Source organism: Centroberyx affinis, unplaced genomic scaffold, assembly GCF_046629955.1.
Source record: "Centroberyx affinis isolate AG114_WGS23_722 - 3 ecotype Tasmania unplaced genomic scaffold, CSIRO-AGI_Caff_v1 ptg001544l_1, whole genome shotgun sequence".
NCBI classification, from domain to species: domain Eukaryota; kingdom Metazoa; phylum Chordata; class Actinopteri; order Beryciformes; family Berycidae; genus Centroberyx; species Centroberyx affinis.
The window spans coordinates 85,750-102,237 of NW_027280000.1; the positions used below are offsets into that span (position 1 = coordinate 85,750).

The 16,488-nt window shown below is 42.0% G+C and overlaps 2 protein-coding genes across 3 annotated transcripts in view; one reads left to right on the forward strand and one right to left on the reverse strand.

Annotated features, from left to right (window-relative positions):
• Positions 1 to 363: 363 nt before the first annotated feature.
• LOC139650784 (NAD-dependent protein deacylase sirtuin-5, mitochondrial-like) lies at positions 364 to 6,288 on the reverse strand. 2 transcript variants are annotated; one of them, XM_071527538.1, is made up of 10 exons: positions 6,203 to 6,288; positions 5,150 to 5,194; positions 4,893 to 5,036; positions 4,127 to 4,260; positions 3,392 to 3,617; positions 2,965 to 3,052; positions 2,771 to 2,824; positions 2,130 to 2,253; positions 1,897 to 2,012; positions 364 to 1,495 (listed from the first exon to the last, which is right to left on the reverse strand). In XM_071527538.1, exons 3-10 carry the CDS (start codon positions 4,990 to 4,992, stop codon positions 1,423 to 1,425), a joined length of 915 nt encoding a protein of 304 aa, XP_071383639.1. In that variant the 5' UTR covers positions 4,993 to 5,036; positions 5,150 to 5,194; positions 6,203 to 6,288; the 3' UTR covers positions 364 to 1,422. The 2 variants fall into 2 exon arrangements, with proteins under 2 accessions (XP_071383639.1, XP_071383640.1); XM_071527539.1 differs by lacking the exon at positions 5,150 to 5,194 and having other exon boundaries at positions 6,203 to 6,283.
• A 1,005-nt stretch (positions 6,289 to 7,293) lies between these two features.
• Positions 7,294 to 16,488, forward strand: part of LOC139650783 (phosphatase and actin regulator 1-like) — a 52,269-nt gene continuing 43,074 nt past the window's right edge. Inside the window, exon 1 of the mRNA XM_071527537.1 lies at positions 7,294 to 7,380. The gene's annotated coding sequence lies outside the window, so the exon portion shown is untranslated. The remainder of the gene's footprint in view (positions 7,381 to 16,488) is intronic.

Below are 16,488 nucleotides of genomic sequence, written 5' to 3' on the forward strand. Positions count from 1 at the left end.
ACCTTGTGTCACAGGCTGCTTTCCACTTCATACTCTTTCCATTTTCAGCAGCATTATGATTTAGGCTGATACTGTTTCCTCAGCTCGGCTCAGCCGTAACGACGACGAGTTCACACCGCATTGAACTGATGGCCTGGGGGTACTCAAGTCTGCATTTCCTCTCGCTCATGCATACTAAGAGAAGAATCTGAGTGGATACGAGGTTGTGTTACTGTATAATCTACAGTTGGGATAGAAAGCTACATACTGGCATCTACTGTTCACTTTGGTCACATACAGCTCACTCCACTCAGGCTAAAGACGGCAAAAGAAATGGATGCCGTTTCAATGCAGATAATAAAACACAAAAAAAAACAGCAAATATACTTTTTAGTGTTTTAATATAGTACCGCATTCTGGAGAATTGCAATGGCAGTATTTTTATATAGTAAGTTATATAGTAATGCATTTTGAGACATTGTGTAAGACACTTAGAGACAGAAACAAGTTGTAAAAAATACATACATAATATGGTTTCTTCCATTTCCTAAAGAATTTCCAGCAACAGTGATTGAATACAAAATCATTTTGGGGAAAAATGACATATACGTTTGTAAAAAAAATTATCAAATATATCATGGATAATCCATGACATGTAACCATACTGACATCATGATAAACACAATCAAACAGCACAGGAGGGAAATAATGCTGATTGGGGGCTATGATGTAAAAAGCCAACATTTTCCCTCTCTCTACCCCCTCTGTCCTTAGTCAAACGCAAACTCTGTACACTTGGCTAAATCTCTGTAACATTGGTTGCTAGGCACTTGAGGTTTAAAGTGAGTATTTGGTCAAGGTTGTGTAAACAGTTTGAAGGCACTGGATTATGTGTTGAACTGTACATTGGTTCATTCAGTTGAGAAGGAAAAGAGAAATATTCTCTGTTGTCACCAGGAGCAATATATGTTGTTTCTCTGTACCGCATAACCTTAGAGTATTTCCAGAATTAAACAATATCATTAGCATATGTGAAGCAATAACAATAACCTCCATAATCTGAGGAGATATTTTTCCTATGCGAAGACATACATACATAGTGCATTCCCTTTCTTAATTCAAGGTCCATATTTCAGTTCTTGTGAAGAATCTGAAGACCACATACATCAAACAACAACAAAATCCCATTTCCAGTTTAGTCAGCCCATACAATTCAAGTACTGAGAAATCCATCTCAAACTCTCTTAAAAAGTTAAACTATATATATATATATATATATATATATATATATATATATCCCTCTACCAAGCCTTCAGAGCTGAAGTGTCTTAAGGCAAGCATTTGGGAATAAGAAAGCATTGTTATGAAATCCAACAGCCGCAGATTGCATTATACAGGAGAAGAAGCCTCTGCTTTCTGTCCATAAAGTCAGTCCCTTGGCTCTTAAATAACCTCTGACTCATGTCGCGCCAAGGCCAGAGGCAGCGTAGTTCCACATGGGCCCTGGAAGTGGTACCTGTGCCACATCATACACACACACACACACACACACACACACACACACACACAAAAACAAGGAGACACTGAAGGTCAGAATTTTTGCTCAACATGTGGAGGGGCCAGCTTAGACCAGACAATATTACGCAGTCACTCAGTGAGTTGAAACTGATAACGGGTAAATATTGCAAAGGACCAAGAGGCCCAGATGGGACCTCGCTAAACCACCAAACACCATTCATGCAGGTCCAGCTGGATCACTTACCCCATGTCTGGTTTCTGCTTCTGTCATGCTTTCATGCTAATTTCATCTATTGTATACTGAAATACGTGGCGTGGTTTTATCTCCTTCAATATACTGTACACTGGCTGGCTAACATAACCAAAACAATTATGTTTGAGCTGTACTGTTTGACTTACGTAAAGTATTCCGTTTTCGGTGTCGTGACTGTATTGAACTCCGCCACAGGAATGCCTCTGGAGGCAACCTGGGGGCCAAACATGGCTGCTGGGTACACAATTGAAGACGTGCCCACCTGTAGGTAAACAACAGGGGGGAATGACATTGGTTTTAACTTGAAATCTACTGTACAGCATTGTGTTTCAGGTCCTGTCCTTGAGATATTCTAAACAAATACTGTGTCATAACTCACCACCAGACAAAGGTCACAGATATCCAGCTCTTTTTCCACCTTGGTCAGGACATGAGAGTCCAGAGTCTCCCCAAAAAACACCACGTTGGGCCTGAGCAGCCCCCTGCAGTCAGTCTCCTGACACCTTCAGACAGCAGAACAGAAACAGAGAGTCCTTCCAGGATCAAATGTGTCATATTGGAATTATCACACAGTGTGATCACACTGATTAAGAGTCAGACATATGACAATCACAAAGACAAATCAAAGCATAGTCGCTAGTGCGCACTTCCCCACTGCTTTTTATGGTTTTATGTTTTTATTTGTTTTTATGGAGTGTAACCAGGGCTCCTCATAAAAACTGCCAGTGTTACGGTGCACAATGTCCGCATTTGAACTTAAACTCAATCCAACTTCACTGTGCAACACTGTGGCTGGGTTTTCAGTTACTTGCTAGTGGTCTAAGAGGAAGGTTAAAATATTCACAGCACATCACTGCCTCCAAGTGGAAGCACTGACTGTAACATTATTACTGGGAAGTGAATGCACTCTACAAACCCTCAGGTTTTCTCAGTGCCTCATAAAATATTTGTACTGTACATAATAATGTGGAAACTCAGTAAAATCTCATTGTTGTTAATATAACAGCAAAGCAATCCCACCTTGGCAGTTTATCCACAGGAATTTGGGCATCAGTAATGTCTGGTTCAGGTGCACTGTGCATAGAAGGAACAGCAACACAGTGGGTTATATGCCACTTTTCTCATGTAGGGGCCAAACAGGAGAGATCAGGCTACAAGTGCTTTGGGATTAGTGTTTATGAATGTGTGTGTTTTTGAGGGGCGCTACCCCTTACCCTTTGCCCTTTAAGGCAGCACATATGGGGCTGCGCTGGTTCATGGCCACATGTCCACAACTCACACAGCGCGTCTCCACCAGACTGCCTGCAGTTACACACACAGAAGAGAAAACACAGCTGTCTGTCATGCAGACCCTCTTGAGTAACAGCACCATCTCCCTCTCAACAGAATGTGCTGACAATGCTAGTTTCTTATCCTGACAATTAACTCAGGAATCCTTAAAGAAAGCCTTCTGCAATCAAATCAGTCTAATGCTAGTTTCAAAGCTATTTTTTGTCTCAATTAAGTTTGGCGCCCAACCCTACAGCAACCCTTTGCCAATCAAATCACTCTAAAGTGATTGTGACTTTTTCTTCCAACAGTAGCATCTTTCAGTCCACTGCACGGTGGCTGTTTGCCAGCGTGGCCCAACCTGCCTCTCACCATGGATCTTCAGCACGTGTTTGGACCCGGCCTGTCGGTGCAGGTCATCTATGGTCTTGGTGATGACGACCACGGAGCGTCCCTGCTTCCTCAGCCGGGCCTCACACTCGGCTATAGCCAGATGGGCCGCGTTGGGCTTTTTGCTCAACGCCAGCTCTCTTCTGTAATGGTAGAACTCCCAGACCCGAGACGGGTTGCGAGAGAAGGCCTCCGGAGTGGCCAGGTCCTGGGGACACATCCGCATGGGCACGGGCAAACTAGGTTAACGTTTCTGGGTCAAAGCTCAAAGGCTAAGGTGGCAGCAATCAGAAGGGTAGGATTCAGAGGCAAGAATGAGGCAGAGAATAAAAGGCAGCAGAGAGCGAGTTTAGCTTGCATGAATGAGAAAATCTAGGAGAGATTACAGTTTTTTGCATGAAAGACCTCTTTTGATTCCTCTTGAAGGTAAATCTTTCCCGTGGTGCGTACAGTAGATTAAGCTGCCGCGGCCCCCGACAAGAATCCTGATTATGCAAGAAACACCATTTTTCCCTTTACTGGCAGTTGCTGTCTAGATAAATCCACTGATATGCTGTGAAGATGTATTATGTAAACATAAAATACGCCCACTCCACAGCAACAACTCTGAAGCACAGCTGGAACGCAGACCAAAGACAAAAGTTTGACCTGAAGAAGAAGGGGAAAATAAATACCCATATAGCCAAATATAGCCAATATAGCCTTTGTACAAATTACCTGAGTTTGCCATTTCCTCCAGGTCCCGCCGGCTCCCCTGAAGGTAGGTACCCCACTCTCCGCACTCACACCTGCTCCTGTGATGATTGCTATGTGCTTGGCTTTGGAAAAGACTTTCCGGAATTCAGACATGTCTAGGGAAGCAAAGCAAATTCAACATATTATTAGGAGCCTATTATGGGCTTGATATTCTCTCAAAACTATGCCATAATTTATCGATTACTATACAGTATATCAATAGTAGAGTCACAGGAAGTTATTGATCTTAACATGATTTCTCTCTACCTTAACAGCCATTAGAACACAAATTAGAACACTGGTATACTATAAACATAGGCTACTATAAACTATGGTTCAACCAATTTTGAAGGCCGATATACCAATATTGGTATTTTTATTGAAGCTGCCAATGATCGATATTTTGTGCTGATATTCAATCATACTTACCAACCTTGAGAATTTCCAAAAAATTACAAGGATTCAGTGTTGATAAAATGCTGTTTCAGAAACAGCATTTATACCATCAAGTGACACTAAAGCTGTTCATTAAAACTTAAAAAAAGAAAATAAAGAAAATAATATTTCATTGCAGTTTTTTTGCTGTGGTCAGGAAGGAACCTCCATCATATCGGAGATGGGTGGCATGACTATCCGATATCCAATATTTAATAGAAGGCCAATACTGGCCCGATATATTGGTAAACAAACACCTAACCCTACTATCATCATACACACACAGCATACAAAACTTAAGCTTTCATTTTACCTGAGCTGGGCCTTGCTGTCTCCACCGCAGGCCCTCCTGTGGCATGAGTAGAGCACATGCGAAGACCAAGTGCAACGGCAGCTCGATTTCGGAGGAGCATTGTTGCTGTCGCTTCAGGACACAAGAGGAACACAGGAGGATGGCCTACAAAATGATAGTGCAGTCATAGTTTATATACAAGTATAGCCTACTCATCAGTCAGCTATTCTCAGCTGGGTGATTCAGATTTGTCTCAGATTATATTACATGCATTGTACCTGGATTATTATTATTAGTGGGCCTGCACGATCACAGTAGTCCAACTGTGGGGAATAATAAACAAAACTGTTACATGTGAGGGTCTTGTTTCCACCAAAGTAAATGGGCAAAGTAAATCAGGATCTATCTAGTTGCATATTAATACTACTTCAACATATTAAAATGAATCACAAACTACTGGAACAGATGTATTCATAATCTCCAAATGAATTGTCTATTCAATCAGAGCAGTGATATTGTTCCCTAGACACTGTGGACAAAACTGAAGTAGAACAGTAGAAGAAGAAGTACCGACACCAATAAGGCAAAGTATCAGTAGAAATAAGCTAAATCTTAAAATCAGCTCCAAAACAAAGACATTAGAGGGAAAATACAACAATTATATAGTTTAAAAGCCATAGATAATATAGACGGGGGACACAAGGCCTACTGACGGGAATACGTTTTGTGTGTGTGTGTGTGTGTGTGTGTGTGTGTGTGTGTGTTTCACTCGCTTTACGCTTTAAACATACCATCTATAAAAATGTTGGCACACAATTGAATCGGCCGCGCCCCACAGGCTCGAATTTGAACAAATAATGCAAAACAAATCTGTTGAAACAGGTTCTGCAAGATAGACTCATGTCATGGGCAGTAAAGACAAACCTAACAGGGCTGCAGTTCACTCAAACGCGGTAATGATAACCGCATGTGTTTTTCCCTATAAAACGCACTCGCTGGTGGCTGTTTGTTGGTGATTCAGGAATTTAAGTTTGTTACTTTTGCACTTACTGTGGGTCGCTCTTGTGATGCGTTTACATTCAAGCTACATGATGCAAAAATAAGATAATACGTGATACGACTCACGTGTGCCTGCAAAATAATCTGCGTGTAATCATAGTTTGTCACGAACTATCGACAGTCAAAAAGTTTGTCATGATCTCAGTCACACAAGCAGGAACTAGCGCACTTTACGCAGCACGCATACATTATCCACACCTGCAAAACCACGGCTACTGTCTGGATATCCTCGTATTTTAATGCATTTGCTTTAGTAACTTCCTCACACGTACCTCGCTCAGGCGTTCAGGCTACTGGTGTTTCCACTGTTCGACAGCCAGGCTGTTTGCTTGTTTACCTCTATCACTGCAATTAATTTGAGAGGCCGTAAAATGTACTACACTGTCGCAAAAACCTGCTCTAAAATGCAAAGTTGAGAGGGAAAATGTAGTTTAGGAGAGCCATCTGGTGGCAGACTGCAGTCTGTGTCACTGATGATTCATTTATTCACCCGCTCCTTTATAGCCATTTTCTCACTCGCTTCTTTCTTTCTTTCTGTCTTTCTTTCTTTCTTTCTTTCTTTGCCCGATAATTATTTTCTCATTAGCCTTTGTAGCGTATGAATCTTCGGTGGACTTGTAGTTTTAATGAAATAATGGTGGTTTAGAGAAACTGTCGAGACTTTTAACACTTATATTTCCAACTGATACTCAGATTTGATTTAAAAATAAATAAATAAAGAGTTTTTTTGTTGGGGGTTTATTGGCTTTTTTTCCGCGTCAGCACCCCATTCTCATTTTCTCTGTAGAATGGTGGAATGTATACGACTACAGTATAGGGCTCAGACAATAAATCACTATTATGCTCCTATAATATTTCTACAGGGATTTATTCTACTCAGAAATGAGTATTTAGTGACCTTGTCGTACTTTTTGGTATTTTTTGCCTCCTGTGGTATCAATATAGCTCAATATATATGAACTCACTGTGTGTCTGTGGTATGGCTACTCAATAGTGAATTTATGGTGATCATATCGTTCTTATATTGTTTGTCTCCTATTGTAGGCTATACTCGCTATAATAATTTTAGGCTATTCCCATAATACAGGGTGTAATATTGGTACAGAATCCTTATAATTTCATTTCTAGGATTGCTAGTTCTTTTTCGTTAGGGCCACCAACGCGCTCTCTCGCTCGCTCGCTCTCTCTCTCTCTCTCTCTCTCTCTCTCTCCCTCTCTCTCCCTCCCTCCCTCTTCCTCTCCCTCCTCCCCATCAATACCACCCAGTGAGTGGCCGTGGCTTTGCGTCTGGTGTGCCCCAGTCGGCCAGCAGTCACCACTGGACACTGGTTCAAATTGATGGCGACCACTCCAGACAGCAGAACAGACCGCCGACCGATAAGGAGACTCCGGTCCAAGAGCGATACCCCATATCTGGTTGAAGCCCGAATCTCCTTCAACCTGAGGACAGGTAGGCGCATCCATGCTGTTTCGAAACCTTCTTCTTATAACATTTTGCCAGATCTGGTAATGTGGGTGGACAGTGACGGCTGATATTTTTCAAAGATAGCCTATGCGCCTGTTTGACTCGAACAAAAATCACCATAATGCCTCTATAAGAGTCCTATAGGGAGTTGGGCTGGAGTTTTGCTGTGAGATTTGTCTAGTATCCTTCCAGAATTGATTATAGGATTACTAGTTCTTTTTTTAGCATCGGAGAATATATTGAGTGAAATCTCGTACAACTTTGTAGATTAATATTGGGGGTTAATGACATTTTCTTTGGTGCAACAGCATTGGGGGAGTCTGAAATCAAACGACATGTTTATAGTTGAAGGAGCGGCATTCAATACACCATCATGTGTGAAGTTTGATTTCGTCAGCGCCTGGTAATGCTACCACTGGTAATTCAATGCAGTTACATAATTTGAAGGAGCTTCAACGTGACCTGTAGTAGTCCAGGCTTTGGCAAGGGAGTATGTTGCGGTTTACAGAATCTGTCGGGATATCCATCTTGCTATAACCTACGTTTTTTCATTTTTAGCACTGTATTTTAAACAAAAGGTCCGCGATGATGCTTGTTCGTGGTGAATAGTCCATACGTCTCCATCTCCCCTTACACAAGCGTGTTGCATCCCTTGTTACCATGGTGACTTGGCATTTTATTCTGGCTGAGTCAACAGGATTCAGATCTTTTGCACTACAGTGTAATTAGCCTCCGTGCAAAGTGTTTGGAGTGTTTGTTTTTACCGACGAAATCTCATCACAGTCGTGCCAATCATCATTTATGAATAATCTCTGACGGAGCCTGATATTTTTTTTACTGTGACAGTCAATAGGCTACTTGTTCTATTTTGTCTATTTGTCTCGTTCACTGTAGTGTTGCTGGGATGATTTTTGAGCGTCTTTGTACACATGCAAAAGCTGAAATGTTCTGAAATAGACAGCAATTAGTGAGGTTAGCCCCATGAGCTACTACAACTTTATTATATACCCCAGGATGTTAACTTGCCAGAGTCACACCCCTCCACTCATAGAGCAATAGCAACATTTGTGAAATGAGTACCACGCCTATGGAGTATAGGTGTTTGGGTGCTGGCCAGGCATTCTTTAAGCGTCCGACATGCTGGTTATCAGGGAATATAATGTTTTGCAATCTATTCTTAGAGAATCACTTTGTTTTATATCCTACGATGTTATTAGATACATGAGGTATTGCCCTAATGAATGCATTGATTTCTTTTTGTTTTGTGGAAGAGCATGGGTTGAGCATTCTTTGTGGAATATTGCCAAGATTTATTTACAGGAATCATAGGCGTGGTGCGGCACAAAACTAACCTGTTCAAAGGAGAGACATGCAACGTAACATCCTCTTTTGTTCTAACGACAGAGCTTCTACCTTGAATGAGACAAGGCAGAGAGATTACGTGTGTGTGTGTGTCTTACCACACAATTCTAGTAGCACACTAAGCAGAGTTTGTGTCATCCTGACTCTGAGACAGACTGTAGAGGTTAGAGAAGCGGGCTTGTGGCCAAAAGGTCATCAGTGTGAATCCTGGAGCGACTGGGAGAATGTGGCTGGGAAAATTGAACAACATCACCTACATCTCAACATCTACCATCAATGTGTCCCTTGAGTAAGGCACTTAACCGCTGATTGCTCCAGTGGAGCTGCTCAGTGGCCAACAGCAGAAGACTGTGGTTGTATCAGGCAACTCCCAGGTGGGAAAGTGTGTAACTGTGTGAATGTAAAGCAGGGCATCGCTGGGAAAGAGCAAATGTGTTCAGCTGGCTTTCCCCGGATAAGTAAAGGTTAAATAAAAAGGCTTCTGATGCATTTAATCCAGAAAAGCCCTCAGGTAACCTACAGTTATAGGAAGCTCTGCTCATGCTAATGAGTCTATGGCCTGTGGAGAGGAGCTTGTTGTTAGGACCGGGACTTTGTCACCTGTCCCTTTGTTCCCTCTTTGTTTCCCTCTTCCACACCGAGTCAATGCAACGCATGAGAATAGAAGGAACGGAGGCGTAGGGATTTGTTCAACAAGAGCACTGTTGACTCACTTCCACCTGAAGAAGTCTAGTAGGAATTAGCTTGCTTATTGCCAAGGAAACAAAAGTCTTGTGATTGTGTGCCAAGGTGCTCGATAATGATAAACGACCAGGACTGCCAAGAATGTGAAACAAGAACTAAGCAATTATCTTTGTGTAGTTCAGGACTTGATAATGACTTTGGTTCCTCTTTGCTATGCAGAGATGTTTACTTGCCTGGGTCATTGTGATGGTTTTAAAAAAACCCAGGATAATGTTCTACACAATCTCAAATCTTTCTCTGCTAGACGTCACATGCAAGGACTCACCTAGCGGGAGGCCAAGATCAATGGTTTTGAAAAAGACCAATTATTTTGGAGCCAATTAAAGTTTTATGACAGTGTTCAATGTTTCCATCAATGAACCGCTACTTCACAGAGATCAGAGAATGTGCCCTATCCAATGTAGCCAGGTTACTGTTATTAAAATACAGCCATTCAGCCCGCTGCATTGATACTGAGCATTACAGATTCTCAGTACTGTTGTGTAACATTTTTGGTGTGTGGTGAGTTTGTGTATGCGATCATTTTGGACTTGAGCCGATGGTTTACAGCCAACTCAACTGTTCAGTGTTTTAACAGTTGATGCTTTTCTTTATTCTCTGGTGCTGTAACCTAGCTTTGTTAGCCCATACATGGATCAGTTGTCTCTGTGGGGATTCAGGCTCTGCAGCAAGTCTGACTTTTGCAGAAACAAGGCTGTAGCATACAAATGCCGTGATAGCAGTCGCCTTCCAAATGGAACCAGACAGCACGTATGAAACATTGCTCTATTGCATTGGCCTGTTTAGTGTCTGGACTAATTTGATTTTGGCTGCAATTAAATGGCCCTGCACATAGTCACGCTGTGTTCAGGCATAACAATTTGATGGCGATCAGTTGCTATACTGAGCTAGCATTGTGTGTCACCTGTCATAAGACGGACTGACAAAACATCAGGGGATGTAGGTGTAGATGGATGCTTCACCCACTTCATGGGTTTGATTTCAATCATCAGTAGCCAGTATGAAACTTCAGATTGTCAGGTCAACAGCAGTGTGCACATACATGCACACACACGCACACACACGCACACACACACACACACACACACACACACACACACACACACACACACACACACACACACACACACACACTATCATCTGGACAAGCAGTAAGCAGCTGAGGGATTATAGTGTGTGTGTGGCACTGGAATCATGGCTGTTTATCCCAGGGTCCTCTGTAAGGATTTTTGAGCCAAAAAGCAGAGGTATGAGCATGTGTGTTTGTGAGCACGTGTCCATGTGCACGTTTGTGTTCATGCATATGAGTCCTGTATCAGTGTGCTGTGTATGTGTCGCCTGCTGACGCAGCATCCATCTCAGTGGAGGAGGTTGTCTGCTTGTTTTTATTTGCTCATCATTCAGGCACAGCAGCTCAACTACAGCCCCATCTGCTTCCTATCTGCAGACTCATGCCACACACACACACACATACACACGCACACACACACACACACACACACACAAATACACAAAGAACCTCTCCCACTTACAGGAGCTACCTCTTTTGATTCTCCACTACACCTCCCTGCCATACAGAAAATACATCTTTGGGTTTTTTGCACCTTTACTCACACGATCCACTTAACCTTTTTCACTCTTCTCTCTGCCTGTTTCCGTTCTTTCTTGTCATTGCACTCCTTTTTCCTTTTTCCCTGTATCTTTCCCTGCTGTGCCCTGCCTTTATTTCTATTCCTATTTATACCCTTATAAGCACTGGATGTCCATGCTGTTCCTGTGGTATATTGAATGCATGAATAATATCTAGTCTTAAAGCCCTATGACAATTTGCGGTCATTGACTCTATAAACAAGGTCAGGTGGAAAGAGATTTATGCTTTCAGTGTACATTACATTGTGTATGTGTTTGTGAGAAATAGGTGTACAGAGAGAGAGATAGAGAGAGAGAATACAAAACCCTGCCTGGCTTTAACTGACTGGTGCAGTATAGCAGACAAGTGACCTCTCTAAGCCTCTTGTGGAGTAAGAGTAATCAGAGTTTTAGGCCTATGCTGTGTTGAGTTCAGTTACAGCTGTGTTTTATTGAGGATGTATTTGATCTACAGTGCTGAATGGGCCTTCCTAGTCTGCTGCTACAATCTCCTTTGAGATTAAAATCAAAGTAGAACACTGAATGCCTCAGAGATTATTCATAGATGCTGCACTAGATGCTTTTATTGAATAGTGTGATTGCAATATGAATTGCAACATGTTGCCAGAGTTTTTGAAACAATTTCTTTTTCAGCTTTCAACAGTGCTAAAAACAATGCCCTGTGATTTGGATCAATTTTGATATTCATTTTTATGTTTTTTTGATGAATTGTGCTGCTTCAACTCACAGTGCAGCTTGTTCTTATAGGCTCGGGTCTTCTCAGGTCTGCTCTGTCATATGGAACAGATGTCACAGTACACCTACTGTACAGAAGTTCATTGTGCTGAGTAGCTGGACGCTGTGTGTTATGTAGAGGTGTGGGGACGCTGATGGCTGGAGCTCCATCATCAGACCTGGCCTGAATGCAAATGGACAAAGCTGGAGTCCAGACATGGCTGCATTGCAGCTGTTGGATGACAGATAATATGTGGTTCTTCCCCAGCTCATGGACAGATGGGTATTTGCCTCCTTACAAATACGCATACACCATATATTGATATTCAGATGTGCGCACAAATATGGATGTAAGTACACATATACAGAAATATATGTACATATGCACAGAGGGTGTGCACACATGGTATACGCACATGTACATACACACATGGATCCACAAATCAATGTACCACCCTTGCTCTATGTTGCAGTCACGTTAAGCTACGTAAAAAAAAAAAAAGCTGATCTCTGCTCATTCACCCCCACCTCTCCCTGCCTCTCTCCCTCCTTCCTGTTCTGTTTTGCAATCCCTGTGTAATCACCGCTGTCCTAGAGAGTACAATCAATACGAACCAGACGGACGGCGGGGCGAACACATTTCTGCCGCAGAGCTCTATCTGCCGACTGGGTCTTCCTGGGGAATTACTGTATGTCAGAGAGAAGAAGCATCTCACACAGGCACCAGGCAGGACCAAACTATAGCTCCTCTGACACTACAGATAAGTTCCTGGTCATAGACTTAATGGCCCTTTGTGCAGATGATGCTGATTTTAGTTTACCAGCGGCATGAGGATTAAATAATTTGAATACAATGTTAATCATTCAGAAAATATTTGCTTGTATACTCTCACTGATGATAGTCTGCATTATCCATTTTTGTAACTTTGGTTGGAATTCAGTCATGCAGCTGAGGGTGTTTGCAAGGTCAAGAACAAGGGGAATTTGCAGTCATCAGTTTTGACCTGTCAATTCTTGTTCCAGTCGAGGGGGAAAGCACATTTCGGATTGACTTGTTGGACTGGAGCCAGAGTGGACTCTGCTGAACTTGCAATGTTTGTAGCTGTTTGGCAGCAACGCAGAGGGCTGTTAGCAAACATGTTCAGCAAAGTAGTAATAGATAGATATCATCAGTACTCTCTCTCTCTCACTCCCCCCTCTGCACCACACACACACACACACACACACACACACACACACACACGCACACACACACACACACATGCACACACACACACGCACACACACACACACACACACCCTTAACATTGTCTTATTTTAGGCCATCAGACAATGGACCAAGAGCCCCGCATATATACAGCATATAATGTATAGGCTATATATAAAAAAGGCAAGCATCCATCTTTCCTACATGGTTGCACATCTCTTGTGCTGAAGCATCCCAGGTCTGAATAAAATATGAGTGGGAATATCAGAGCAGAAAATAGCAATGCTGTATCCAGGACTCTTACTGTATGCTACTGCTGCATCAGAGTTTAGTCAACCCTCAGTGTCACCTGGCCAGAAAGCCTGTCAAACTCTGTATCAGGAAAGTTAAAAGAAAAAGACAGACAGGTGTCATCCATGACCGTCCTCAGGGAGCCGCATCCTCCCTGATTTTCTCTCTCCCACTTTTCATCTCTCCCTCTCTGCCACTCTTGAAAGTGTGGGAATGGCTCCTGACTGTAATGTGCTTTGCACATGCCAGCTGAGAAATAACACCTTTCTCAAAAGCCTCCCAAGCCGAGGAAAGCTGCGTGATGATGCGCTTATGGGTCATATTTATAGTAAGTGTGGCAGAATGTTGGGCAGAGAGGGGGAAGATACCACTGCATCCCGAAGACAGCTCTGCCAAAAGCCAATTATGCTGGAGGAGGAGGAAGCTCCTCCTGTATCAGCGTTACTCTCTGTTGCTGGTTTTATTACATTCAAAGCAACATGCAGTGAATTTATATCTGCTGGATACATCGAAGTAATAGGAAGATGAGGCAGTGCCATTTTTCCAAATGGACTGGGTGACTTTAACTATAGGATTTGACATAGTTAAAATGACAATGGAAACTGATGTTATGAGCAGATAGTCATAGATCATGACCTGATCTCTACCAGTAAGTGGGCATGATGAACATTGTGAAACACTACAGAGTGGCATTTGTTGATGGTGTCACACATGCAGCTCCCATAGTGCACCGGCTCTTTAGGACATTTCTGCTGACTAACAGACTTTACAGAGTGAGAATCCCTTCAACGCTGCTGCAAACCTTGGACTGAATTCAATCAAAGCTGCATTGCAGCACTCAGCATTCCTTTAATATTGTTATCCTATTTGTAATGATAAAACACATAAAACTTCACTTTCGGATATTACAGTTGATTAATATTATTATGCCACATTTGATTGGATACACCAGTGGGGTCATGTTAAGCATCGGGCCAATGGGCAGCTCTCATGTGTTTTGTCACAGTAGGAACAACAAATTATTATAATAATTCCAAAATGCTATCCATTTTGAAAAGGTTTATCATTAAATATTTCTAAAATATGGAGGATTTAGCATGTTAAGGTGTTATATTGTCAACCAAAGATCCAATTTTCCTTCAAACAATTCCATCATTTATTTTTTTGCTATCAATTAATCAATCAAGAGAAGGTGTCGCTTTTTTTTAGACAGTATATCATTTTGAATGAAACTCAAAAATGAGATGTAGTGTGTGTGCCCCAGACAGAACATTATGGTAAGTCATGGACGCAATATTCAGACAGTTATGTAAGTCTGTATAAAGCCATATCAATAGCCTACGGGATAAATACTAGGTGGGTCCTGAAGAAGCAGAATAATTCTGTGAAATTAAGTGTTTGAACCAAGTACTCATTTTGCAAATACCCCTCTCCAGCATAACTTGGGGATCCGATGTAGATGTAATCGCATCACGTAATAATTGCACTGAGGAAATGTTGAATTTGCCCCACTTTTGAATTGTGTCAACATAAGATTAGTAAACTAAAACTAAGACAAAAACTAGATGTTAAAAAACATTGTCATAAACTGAAATAAAATAAAATGTCGACTTTGTGGAAAAAAAAAACTTTTCTACTTGTAAAACTAACCAAAATAAAAATGTGTGTGAAGAGTTTTTAGTTTTTATCTTTTTGTTAATGTGCAGGGTAAAAAAAAAGAGAATACATTTTGGGTGGAGTTTTATTGGCTATATTTTTATTGAATGTACCATGAGATGGTGATATAGACCTTCTTGTGAGCACATCTTGCTCTTGGAGGACGTGCCAGCGTTGTCATTGTCATCGCTGTTGCACAACTAATGTCAAAAATACTTGGGTATCCCAAGTGAGTATCCCAAGACTCCCGTTTGGGATTATTTTGAAGGTCTGAATCCAAATTCTATTCTGCTGTTGAGTCTGCTAGTGTATTTAATTTGTGCAGCATGAAACCACGTGATCCCACCTTTAAAGAGTAACTTAACTCCAGCCTGACATCTTAAGGTAGAAACCATGCTACTAAAATTGCCATCTGCTATTGGCTGATCTTTGATGCCAGGTGATGCAGCACACCCTGAATGCGTTTTCCAAAGCATACAAACTGTAACCCTGAACATACAGACACTCCAGGCTCTCCAACAACCACCACCAAACCCGCTGAGGAGGAGAGTCTTTGAAGATTATGAGGTGGGGGGGGTAATTTTGGTTCAGCGACCAGGTTCACTACAGGGCCCATGGGTGTTGCAGTCTAAGAACGGCTTTTAATTATATATACGTATATAGAAATATATATATATATGTATACTGTATATACATATATGTTAGTACAGGAAAGACCAGTCTTATACAATTAACATAATTGCTTGGCAAAAGCTGTGAAGCCTTCTGGGTGTAAGTAGTTATATAATGCAGAGCTACCTGTGCCTGAGACCAAGAGATATTAGTCTTAACTTCAGCAGAGCCATAACAGGCCAGAGGGGACCTGAGCTCTCAATATTAGCCTACTCCATACTCTGCTGTCCCACTAGAGAAAGGACAGATAGGGGCTTGAGTCAGAGAAAATGAGAGTGGCACTGCAGACAGAGACAGCCTCGCAGAACATCCCAGAGGAGTGGCATAGTCCTCCTACCTGTGAATGTTGCAGGGCTCAGTGGAGCACTCTGCACTCATTTTGTGGGATTTCTTCTATTTCCATGTTCACTTGGCTGCTGTCAAGTAGTGTGATGTTGTGAGGACACGGCCGAGGTTTATTACCTCAAATTTCCTTCTGCAACACATCCTGTCTGTGGCTCTCTTAAAAGACTTTGTACTTGCAATGAAATAGGAAAGGATATAGCATTCCTTTCACTGAACATGACTAACACAAACACTCTCCTTCCTTGCTTCCCTCCTGTGCAATTATTAGAGAGATGTTAGTTTCCCCCCAAAAGCTGCTGTCTGTCACCCTCTATCACCTCGCCTGCAGCACTGTTTCTCAATTAGCACACAAAATGGAAAAAACCCAAACGGAGGACTCCGCTGTCCTCTGCAGAGGCAGTGCTCACTAAAGACCAAATAAAGGGATGCAGACAAATGGATTTGAGGTTTGA